General features: G+C 34.0%; 1 protein-coding gene across 3 annotated transcripts in view; it reads left to right on the forward strand.

Moving 5' to 3' along the window:
- The window catches only part of TOGARAM1 (TOG array regulator of axonemal microtubules 1), an 82,096-nt gene that overhangs the window by 49,913 nt on the left and 19,734 nt on the right, over positions 1 to 12,449 (forward strand). For all 3 annotated transcript variants that reach the window (XR_007476030.1, XM_033428425.2, XM_049706883.1), the window contains exons 10-14: positions 571 to 743; positions 1,229 to 1,373; positions 4,854 to 5,007; positions 9,998 to 10,103; positions 12,179 to 12,414. Coding sequence is in view for 2 of the 3 variants with exons in the window: in XM_033428425.2 (XP_033284316.2) it covers positions 571 to 743; positions 1,229 to 1,373; positions 4,854 to 5,007; positions 9,998 to 10,103; positions 12,179 to 12,414 (814 nt within the window). In the remaining variant the exon portion in view is untranslated. The remainder of the gene's footprint in view (positions 1 to 570; positions 744 to 1,228; positions 1,374 to 4,853; positions 5,008 to 9,997; positions 10,104 to 12,178; positions 12,415 to 12,449) is intronic.

A 12,449-nucleotide genomic window follows, 5' to 3' on the forward strand; every position in this document is an offset into this window, starting at 1 on the left:
CAGCAACAAAGACCCAACGCAGACAAAAATAAATAAATAAAATTTAAAAAGAAATATATAATAAAAAATAAGTCCCTCCTCAGATTGGCTCCAACCTACCCTTGTAAACTTATTTTCTGTTTTTCCTCTATTTGCCTTGTGCCCAGCCAAACTTATTCACTCCACATACATGCTTTCTACTTGTTCAGCTCTGCTTATGAGCATCCCATCTCATAGGACGTCCTCCCCTCCTTCCTCACTTGTCTATCCAAATTCTTTGTGTCTTCTAATCCCAGCTCAAATCCTTGCTCTTTGAAACCATCTTAAACCCCCAGCTCACCCAACCGTTCTTTCTTGTGAACTCAGAACTTACAACACGGTGTTCTCATTTGATATTATCATGAAATATCTTGTGGTACCTCATATTATCATCCTGTTAGAGTGTTTTTATATTTTGTGATTATTTAACATGTTTTTCTTATTAACTATATCGTATACTTCTTGAAGACAAGAGCCTTGTCTTAAAACTTTGCTGTCCAGCGTAACATCACATAAATACTTAATGACAGTTTGATGGTTGGTTGCTTTCAGGGGTATTTGGAAGTCCAGTCCCAGCACCAGCAACCTGCAGCCAATCAGTGATATCTTCTGTGGAAAATGGGGATACGTTTTCACTTAAAAGTACTGAACCACCATCAGGGATTTATGGAAGAGCAGTCCAACAGAGTATTCCATCATGTGTTGATGTTGAAAATGAAAAAGATGTAAGGTTATTTACTAATTATTAGGATAAATTTAATGATGCATCATTGTTTTGTGTATATCAGATTTGGGGTAGTGAAAGTGTTTTGATTAAATTTTTTTAAATCTCAGTGTAATTGAAATTCCTGAACTTTAATCATTTAAATGATAGGTTATTCTCCTTTCCCACCAAATATGCTGTCATTCTGGCATAAAGTATCTAGTGTACTTTATGCTCTACATGTACTTTATATACATATATGTATGTGTATGTATATATTCAACAATTTCCTAGGATATCCTCAAGGAGTAACAAACTAGTATCTTCAGGCACAAATTTATTTGGAGATTAGCACTAGGTAATTCTATTCAGTTTTAGAATTACTGAAATAAGGACTAAGAAATGTATAGTTTATTTTGTATAACTTACAGTTATCTAAGATGAAGATAGTTATTTTAAATGTCAGACTCCCTGAATGATTTCGGATATTTCAACTTTTTCCTGCAGATTAAAGTTTCTATTTCAAAATCTACTTATGACAAGATGAGACAAAAGAGAAAAGAGGAAAAAGAACTTTTTGACATTAAAGATTGTGAGAAGAATCCTTGGGAACGAATGAAACATACAGGAACTGAGAAAATGGCATCTGAAAGTAAGTGGAATTTAACATTTGCTGTGGTTTTATTTAACTCGTAATATTCTAAAACTAATGTACTATAGTTTAACTGAGGTTGATATATCGCTAATAGTGGAATATGTTGAACTACAACACTGAAATCTGAAAGACCCAGTTACTTCTAACTATTGTAATAAGTATTGTTTCTTATAAAAAGGAAGCTAATTGATTGTTTTTCTCCCTTCTAGACTTAAATATTTTGGGGGATGAGGTGGGAATATGAAAAAAATGAAAGTTCTCCTTTAGAAAACATTGCCTTCAGCCCTCCATTGAAAAAAAGAGGCCAGTTTAAAAAGGTCACCATCTTTAGTGTTTTCAGATTCAGGTAAGATATGTTTAAATATAGGGAGTAATGTCACAAATGCTTATTTAAGTTGAAGAGACCACATGTGGTTCAATGCATTTTGTGATGGAAAGAACACTAAACCAGTAGGAGTCAGTAGACAGACCTGGCTTCTTTAATATTAGTTCTGCCTTTTAATTAGCTTTGTGACCTGAAAACAGGCCTCTATTTTCTGGCCATGTAAAATATCTAAACCATCTGAAAGGCCCAGATTATCTCAAAGATCTCGTCTTTGTTCCCTGCAAATATTCTTGTTTCACTGAGGGTAGTATTCCATTTTATAGCTAAGGTAACTGAGATTGTGAAGCTGGTTTATTAGATCATGATTAAAAAAATCATTGCATTTATCATTTATTCAGCTAGTCATTGAGTACTTAATAGGTTCTATACCTGGTCAAGATTAAGCTCCATGTTTCCTGTGCTATTTTAAAAAATATTGAATAGGTCTTAGGTATAGCAACAGCTAGGAAAATCAGAAATTGAAATGAAAAATTGTGTGAACTATAATAAACATTAAAAATTACTGCTTATTATTTTTGTTATTTTTTTTCTAAGGAATAAACTGTATAAACTATAACAAACATTCTTAAATTGATGTTGGGTCTGAAGTCTAGGTGTGAACAAAAAACCCAAGAAGTATAGAAAACGTAAATTTATAAATGTGATCTTAGACAACATACTTAACCTCTCCCAAAGATAAATATAAAAGAGAATTGAACTAGATAAATGTTTGCAATTCTTCCTAGCTTGTATTTCTTTTAATAATGCGGGAAGTGTAGAAAATGTTTTAAAAATTCTGTATCCTCAAAGTTAGTAATTATTGAGAGTATGCCTGATGAGAGGTGTTAGCCTGTAAAATTACTGGTTAAACACGGCCCTGAGTACCAGTTAAATCTAGGCATTTGTGACATTTAAGCCTATTTTCAGCATTCTTAAATAGTTTCACTAATTATTACTGTCATAGAATCTAGGGGGAGAAAAACCCACAAAACTTCTTACCTAAGTCAGTAGTTAACAGTAGGAATAGAAGTACCAATAGTAGCAAATCATACAAAGAGTAGCAAATCATAAATTGTTTCATATTCATTCTTGCTAGAGACATCAACTAATTTTGTGATTTTTCTCGCCTATAATATAGGCTTTGCAGATTTTATTTCTAAGCAGTATAAGGAGAGTGCTTCCTTGAAATCATGCTTATATTTTGAACAGAAGAATATGCTTACAAGATAACTACAAACAGTGAGAGTAACCTTTTAGAGACTTGCCACAACATTTTTATTGTATTTTATAAAAGTAGCAGGCTTCAGGAGGGGATGTTTAAACAAAAAACCCTTAGTTTGGGCAGCACTGCTTTAGATTGATACTCTGTACACCTCCTTTTCCAGAGTAGTATTTGTTTTGTTTTTTTTCACTTTTTTCAGGTAAAAACAGTAGAAATAGTGGTATAACCCCAAGGTTGATAACTTGGTGTTTATCTGCATCTCTTCCTAATGAATTATTCTCTCATGAGAATGGAGGTGGAGTAGATATAGAGAGGGAATCCTTAAAACTTTAGCAACAGTTTCTTCACCTGTAATGTAGGAATAATAGTAACCATCACATAGGGTTGTTGAATGAATCAAATGGGATAATGTAAGTGAAGCACTTAGCACAATGCAGGCAAGATGTCAATAAATGACAGTTAGTAGTGCTATTTTGTTATTTGCTATTCTTTCTGGATTGTAAAATTCCAAAGTTGAGTTTTGGGTTGTTTTTTTTTTAATACATGTCAGTCTTACATATGAAACCTAATGAGGGTGCATCTGAATCATCAAAAAAAATTAATGATGTCTATTTATCATATTCATTAATTGTCATATAATTTTCTTCGTATGTGATTTACTCTAACAAAAACTGGTACAAGTTTATCACTACAGTAATCCAGAATACCATATTCATCTTTTTGCATGTCTCTTCTCATCGGGTATGTGATAAAGTTTGGAAAGCAGGGATTCTGTCTTAGACCTCTTTGTATAAAATCTAGGGTGATAGTAGACCTAGATGAAAATCCTGCCTTTGCCACTCATTAGCATTGAGACCTTGAATACATTTCTTAGCCTCTGTAAAACTCAGTTATTTTCTCTCGGTTGCAAATTAGAGATAATGAGAATATCCATCACCTTTGTTGAGAGAATTAAATGTAGTAAAGTTTGTAAAGTCTTTATCACAACATCTAACACAAAGTATTTAATAAGTGTTAACTAATATCATTAATATCTTGCCTTTGGATTTTAATTGCATCTGAATATGTAATTAATATACAGCATCAAGTGTAATTTCTTATATTTGTGTATCTCATGTGTTTCATCTAACATTTTCTTAAGAACAGCATGGTTGATAAATACTTTTTATTATAGTCATTTTCTAGTGCTTAATATTACCTTTTTAAAGTTATCTCTTAACATGAAAAAATAACTAACCTTTATCCATTTACAAAAACCATTACACATTCTATTTTATCTTTTTGGTCTATTCCGTTCTAACACCTTCACTGCATGTGTCTTACATTATGCAGTGCCCTCAAGGTATTACCCTGAGCACTCAGATGATTTGCTTCCCCAATATCTAGGCCAATGCCTTACATCTAGAAAATGGAAAGTAAATGTTTGATTATGGAAGAAACATCGACCACATTACTACACATGGTCTTAGGATTTTTAGTATACCATTAATTCAATAACAATAGCAAAAATTGGTAATTTATATACAGTTGTCACAAAGCTTCATTTCTGTTATCGGTTGTACAGTGAAACAGGTATATATCCACATGTTTTTACAAAATGGGATCATATGCTTCTTACTGACTTTTAGCTCTTAAAGCTGGACTTTGTTATATGACTCATGACTGCAAAACCACTTATATACTTACAGTAAATGTAATTTAATAATTTTGTATATAAAAAGTATAGTTTTAAATAGCTTTGGTATCCAGGTATTACAATTTTGTTAGAGACTAAACTAATAGTTACTAGTTTCTATAAGAAATATTCATAGAGTCTATGGTCAGAATATTATTTGTACCCCTTTGTATCAGAGTTATTCGATGCTTTATTTAGTATGTTTCTTTGTTTTAGATGAAGCATCTCCTGGAGCCATTCCACAGTATAAAGAAAGGATGCCTTCTGTCACTCATAGTCCAGAAATAATGGATTCATCAGAACTACGGCCATTTTCCAAACCAGAAGTAGCACTGACAGAAGCTCTGAGGCTTTTAGCTGATGAGGATTGGTGAGTTCACCATCCTTAACTTAAAACTAAGCTGAGTTCCAAAAGTTTTCTGAAAGTTTATTTTTAGAAACCTTGAAACATTTCCTATTAAAATAGTCTTAGGAATGATTATTTTACTTCTTAGGCAGTCTGAGTTTTTTCCAACTTATTAATGTAGCTGAACTCTGGTCCTAATAACACTGTATTACCTGTTATATTATAACTTACATACCATAAGGACATAGTTAGCTTTATTATGGATTATGCAAACCTTTTGGTATTAAGTATAAATCTCATCATTTCTCCAAGTGTTTCTCTGTGAAATATATCCTATAAAAATCCTGAAAATCCTTATCTGTTCCTACCACAGCTACAACAGCCACCCAGCCAACCCAGCCAATAACTCAAGGGGAAAAAAAAGACAGTGGCATTCCACTTGCTTCAGCTGGAACATCTCTTGGCTCCCCTTGTCCCATTTCCTCCCCTAGTCAATCTTCAATCTCTCTCTGCATCCACCTCCTATACCTCATCATCAGTTTTGCTTCTTTTCTAGATTCATATTCATCAACATAAAAATGTGCTATAATATTTCCTGTTTTTAAAACTCCTTCCGAAACTGCACATCTTCTTCACATTTTCACATTTCTTTTCTCCCCCCTTTTTAGCAAAAGTCCTCAAAAAGGCTAATTCATTGTGTCTGCTTTTTCACCTCATGTTCTCTTCTCAACCTTCTTTGATTGGCTTTCAGCCCTCCCCACTGTGACTGCCACTTCACTAAAACTGCAGAAGTGGCCATTTGCTAAACACTGGTCACTTATTAGTCCTCATCATACTTAGCCTCTCAGCATCATTTGACACAGTTGACACTCCCTTCTTCATATACTTTTTTTCTTTTCACCCTGGAAAAATTTGAGACTCTTGGTTCTTTTCCTGCTTCAGTACTTAATGTTTGATTTCAAAATTGAGGAGTGCTCCAGAATTTAATCCACTGGCGTTCTCTATCTACATTCATCCCATAGATCCAGGCTGGCAATCTTTCCCTATAAAGAGCCAGATAGTAAAATATTTTAGGCTTTTCAGGCCACTTGTCTCTGTTGCAGCTACTCAACTTTGCTGTTATAGTGCAAAATCAGCCTTAGACAGTATGAAAACAAATGGGCACGGTTGTCTTTCAGTGAACTTTACTTATAAAAATTTTACTTATAGAAGTAAACTCTGATGGGGCTAGATTTGGTCTGTGAGCCATAGTTTGCCAACCCCTTTCTTAAATGATCTCATTCAATTCAATAGCTTTAAATTCTATCCGTACTCTGATTTCTCATAAATGCTTATCTGAATCCCTGGTATCTTCTTGAGCTCTGGACTTGTAATTGAACTGCCTCCTTGACTTCCACTTGGATGCCAATAGACATCTTAAATTTAACATGGCCAAAACAGAACTCTTGAAATTCCACTTCCTGCCAAGATAGATTAACAGGCATTAGATTTGCCTTCACATCAGAAAGAACTAAAGAAATAATACAAAATATATGAAACAATGGTTTTCAGAGTATTGTTAACCAGGCAGTGAAAGACAGTGATCCCTGAGAAACAAAGGTGAGCCCTTGCTAACTTCCTACACAGCTTAGGGAGGGGAAAACCATGTAGATACCAGCAGAGATAGAGATAGAGCTGGGAGTTTGGGGAGGCCAAGATAGCTAGAGCTTACAGGGCAGAATGCCAGAGGAGGATACAGTTCCTTAAAGAACTCTAAGAACCTTCAGAAGATTATTCTCAAATGTTTAGCTGAGTATTTGGTCAAGGCATGCTTGTGAAACCAGAACAAAGACCACTCATAGAAGTTACAAAGAATGTTCCCTGGGATGTATACAAGGGCAAGAATACTTTCTCTCCCCACCGGCAGCGTGGAAAACCTTATAATTCACATGGCATTGGGTAGAGTACTCAGAAGAGTTTTGCTTCATCTATGGAATGAATAAGCCCTAGGCTAAAGACTAGTTTTGTTTCTCCAAACAGAGCATAAAAGCAAGGCCTGAAAGGATCAGACTTTCCAAGTAACTTAACTATATCTCATAATGAAGCCCAAAAATATTTATAGGAATACAAAAATATCTAAGATAAAAATTCACAATGCCTGGCATCCAATAAAAAATTACCAGGCATGCAAAGAAGCAGGAAAATACAACCCATAATGAAAAGGAAAAAAGGAAAGCAATTGAAACTAATCCAAAAATGATATAGATGATAGAATTAGTAGACAAAGACATTATAACTATAGTTATAATTCTAATCCATGTGTTAAAGAAACTAGAAGAAAGACATGAACAGAGGATCGGTGAGCTGTAGGACAACTTGCAAAATCCCTTTAGTTATATAATGTAACATGATTGAGAGAAGTGATATCCCATCATATTCACCCTCAAGGGGAGAGTATTATTCATGGCATGTACACCTGGGACAGGAATCACGGTGCCATCTTAGAATTCTATCACATCACGAATAAAGAGGGCCATTTTATATTGATAAGGGAGTTAATTCATCAAGAAGACATGGCAATCCTGAACCATATTTTATTATATAATATTATATAAATTATATTACCATATAATGGAGCTTCAAAATACATTAAGCAAAAACTGGTAGAACTGCAAAGAAATAAACAACTCCACAGTTATAGTTGGAACTCAAACAATCCTCTCATTAATTGATAAAACTAGTAGAAAGAAAATTAGTAAGGATATAGAAGACTTTCAACTTGACCTGACTGACATTTATAGAACACTCCACCTAAAACAACAGAATTCACATTCTTTTCAAGTCTGCAAGGAACATTTACCAAGAAAGACCATATTCTGGAACATAAAACAAGTAATTTAAAAGGTTTCAGATTATACAAATTTTGTTCTCTGACCACAGTGGAATTAAATTAGAAGTTAGGAACACATACCTGTAAAATCTCTAAATATTTGGAAACTAAGTAACATACTTATAAATCACCCATGGCTGTAAGAAGAAATCATAAGGGAAATTAGAAAATATTTTGAACTTAATAAAATTAAGAATGAAACATTATATCAGTGACCTCAGCTTTCATCTTAAACTGAAACAGAAGAGCAAATGAAGCCCAAAATAAGCAAAAAAAAAAAGAAAATAATAAACAACATGATGGAAATCAATGAAATAGAAAACAAACAATAGAGATATAAATGAAAGCAAAAGCAGGCTCTTGGAGAAAATAAATAAAATTGATAAACCTCTAGTCAGACTGATGAAGAAAAAAGAGAAGAAACAGATGAATATATCAGGAATGAGAGAAGGAACATCACTACTGATCATACAGCTATTAAATAATAAAGGAATATGATAAACAGCTTTATGCCCATAAATTCGACAACTTAGCGAAATGCACAGATTCCTTGAAAGACAGAATCTACCAAAACTCACTCAAAAAGTAGATAATCTATATAACCCAATATCTATTGAGGAAATTGAATTTGAGTTTCTTTCCCACAAAGAAAACTCCATGCTTGGATGGTTTCACTAGTGAATTATACCAAACATTTAGGAAAGAAATTCTATACAAACTTTTAGAACATTGAAGAGGCTGGTATACTTCGCATCTCATTCTTTGAAACCAGTATACCCTGATGTCAAAACCATGCAGATGCATGTTTCACATGAACTTGAAAAGAATCTGCATTCTGAAGTTGTTTGTAGTGTTCTATAAAGGTTAAGAAGATCAGGTTGGTTGGTAGTGGTTGACAGTGTTAAGTTTTCTGTATCCTCACTGACTTCCTGTTTATTTGTTTCATCAGTTACTGGGCTTTTGCAATCTCCAACTATAGTTTAAGATTTGTATATTCCTCCTTAAATTAAGTTGATTTTTTGTCCGTTTCTTTTTAGCACTTAAATTTTGTTCAGTGGCTTGCATATTTCTGAGCTAAAGTCTTTTATCATTGTTATCTTTGTTACTCCTGTGTGTAATTTGCCCTTTTTTCTATGGCTGCTTTTAAGAATATTCCCTTCAACACTCTTTTTAGTAATTTGATAATGATGTTCCATTTTGTGTTTATTTTATGGTTATCCTGTTTAGGATTTGTTCTTGGATCTGAGAATTTATAGATTTGATGAAAAAATTTCAGCCACTATTTCTTAATTTCTTTTTCTGCTTTCCTCTCTCTTGACTCCACTTTCTGTTATTTACTTTGTGTACAGAATCTGGTTGTTTGTGCATCTGAACAGTAACTGTAACAGTTTTATGCTTAATCAAAAAATGAAAATCTTGAACCAGACAGCTATTAAATAGGTTTACTCTTGCCACCTTGGAATCTTAGGTCTTTTCTCCCTATTTTCCGTAACTTATTCAGGGGATTTAAATGCTTAGAAAAATAACCACCATCAATATTACCAACTAAGGAAACTCAGCTTGCATTTTTCAAACATATAAGATGGAAACCATCAAGTTTAAAATGTTATATCCCAATCCCACTTGAATCTACCATCTTGTTAGTATTCACCTACCCTTCATCTGGCTCATTAGGTAAGATAATGAAAAAGAAATACAAGTTACAGAAACATCTCTTGATGGTTTTCTGCACTTGGATTATATACTCACCAACAAAGTAATACATAGTTACTTAATCTCCTTCCATTTTTGTTTTACTGATTCCCTCACATTTGATTTGCCATTCCTTTCCCTTCTGTTCTCTAAAAAGAATATGACATTCTTACTGGTGGAGAAATGTTCCTTTTTATTTATAAAGCATGAACTTAGTTTGACTGTCAATAGTGCTTTTGGCTCTTAAAAGATGTTCTGGATCATGAAAGAGAACTATAGGAGTGAACAAAACTTTCCATATCTTTTTATTTGAGCTTCCTACATGATAAGGGAAAATACCCAGGGTCTTCTCGTTGACAGTATTCCATACACACAAAAGAAGAAATCTGAGATCCTGTTCCAGTTGAGCCCCATTTAATGCATGATTTTGTTGTTTCTTTCTTTTTCCCATAGGGAGAAGAAAATTGAGGGACTGAACTTTATTAGATGCTTAGCTGCTTTTCATTCTGAAATATTGAACACAAAGTTGCATGAAACAAATTTTGCAGTACTTCAAGAGGTAATCCTATGTTTCAGCTGAGTTAAGGATTGTTTGAATAACAAAGTATAAATATGCCACATTTATTTGACCTTAGAAAAGCTGTACTAAATGAAATCAGTAGGCTTATATGTAAAGTAACTCATGCCTTACTTTGCCACATTTGAAAAAATTGATAAAATGTTGATATTTTTAGGAAATAATACAATACATATTTAAAGCACATTACTTTGATAGTAAATTTGGTTTCAAAGTCATTATTACTGATTTTCTTTCAGAATTTCAGCAAAATGTACATTTTGGAAATTTTTTTTTTTAACATCTTTATTGGAGTATAATTGCTTTACAATGGTGTGCTAGTTTCTGCTTTATAACAAAGTGAATCAGTTATACATATACATATGTTCCCATATCTCTTCCCTCTTGCGTCTCCCTCTCTCCCACCCTTCCTATCCCACCCCTCTAGGTGGTCACAAAGCACTGAGCTGATCTCCCTGTGCTATACAGCTGCTTCCCACTATTTTACGTTTGGTAGTGTACATATGTCCATGCCACTCTCTCACTTTGTCACAGCTTACCCTTCCCCCTCCCCATATCCTCAAGTCCATTCTCTAGTAGGCCTATGTCTTTATTCCTGTCTTACTCCTAGGTTCTTCATGACATTTTTGTTTTTTTCTCTTAGATTCCATATATATGTATTAGCATATGGTATTTGTCTTTCTCTTTCTGACTTACTTCATTCTGTATGACAGACTCTAGGTCCATCCACCTCACTACAAATAACTCAATTTAGTTTCTTTTTATGGCTGAGTAATATTCCATTGTATATATGTGCCACATCTTCTTTATCCATTCATCCGATGATGGGCACTTAGGTTGCTTCCATCTCCTGGCTATTGTAAATAGAGCTGCAATGAACATTTTGGTACATGACTCTTTTTGAATTATGGTTTTCTCAGGGTATATGCCCAGTAGTGGGATTGCTGGGTCATATGGTAGTTCTATTTTTAGTTTTTTAAGGAACCTCCATACTGTTCTCCATAGTGGTGTACCAATTCACATTCCCACCAGCAGTGCAAGAGTGTTCCCTTTTCTCCACACCCTCTCCAACATTTATTGTTTCTAGATTTTTTGATGATGGCCATTCTGACTGGTGTAAGATGATATCTCATTGTAGTTTTGATTTGCATTTCTCTAATGATTAATGATGTTGAGCATTCTTTCATGTGTTTGTTGGCTATCTGTATATCTTCTTTGGAGAAATGTCTATTTAGGTCTTCTGCCCATTTTTGGATTGGGTTGGGTTTTTTTTGTTATTGAGCTGCATGAGCTGCTTGTAAATTTTGGAGATTAATCCTTTGTCAGTTGCTTCATTTGCAAACATTTTCTCCCATTCTGAGGATTGTCTTTTCGTCTTGTTTATGGTTTCCTTTGCTATGCAAAAGCGTTTAACTTTCATTAGGTCCCTTTTTTTTATTTTTGTTTTTATTTCCATTTCTCTAGGAGGTGGGTCAAAAAGGATCTTGCTGTGATTTATGTCATAGAGTGTTCTGCCTATGTTTTCCTCTAAGAGTTTGATAGATTCTGGCCTTACATTTAGGTCTTTAATCCATTTTGAGCTTCTTTTTGTGTATGGTGTTAGGGAGTGTTGTAATCTCATACTTTTACATATACCTGTCCATTTTTCCCAGCACCACTTATTGAAGAGGCTGTCCTTTCTCCACTGTACATTCCTGCCTCCTTTATCAAAGATAAGGTGACTATATGTGCGTGGGTTTATCTCTGGGTTTTCTATCCTGTTCCATTGATCTATATTTCTGTTTTTGTGCCAGTACCATACTGTCTTGATTACTGTAGCTTTGTAGTATAGTCTGAAGTCAGGGAGCCTGATTCCTCCAGCTCCATTTTTCGTTCTCAAGATTGCTTTGGCTATTTGGGGTCTTTTGTGTTTCCATACAAATTGTGAAATTTTTTGTTCTAGTTCTGTGAAAAATGCCAGTGATAGTTTGATAGGGATTGCATTGAATCTGTAGATTGCTTTGGGTAGTAGAGTCATTTTCACAATGTTAATTCTTCACAATGTTAATTTTTTTTAGGTGAAAAATTTACGCTCTGGAGTTTCTCGTGCTGCTGTGGTTTGTTTAAGTGACCTTTTCACTTACCTGAAAAAGAGCATGGATCAAGAACTAGATAATACAGTAAAAGTTTTGTTGCATAAATCAGGAGAATCAAATACATTTATAAGAGAAGATGTTGACAAGGCATTGAGAGCTATGATCACTAATGTAACTCCTGCACGTGCAGTTGTTTCTCTTATCAATGGAGGACAAAGGTAATGTTCAAAATAATCTGGACATGTCCTTAAAC

This window comes from Orcinus orca, chromosome 2 (genome assembly GCF_937001465.1).
Source record: "Orcinus orca chromosome 2, mOrcOrc1.1, whole genome shotgun sequence".
NCBI classification, from domain to species: domain Eukaryota; kingdom Metazoa; phylum Chordata; class Mammalia; order Artiodactyla; family Delphinidae; genus Orcinus; species Orcinus orca.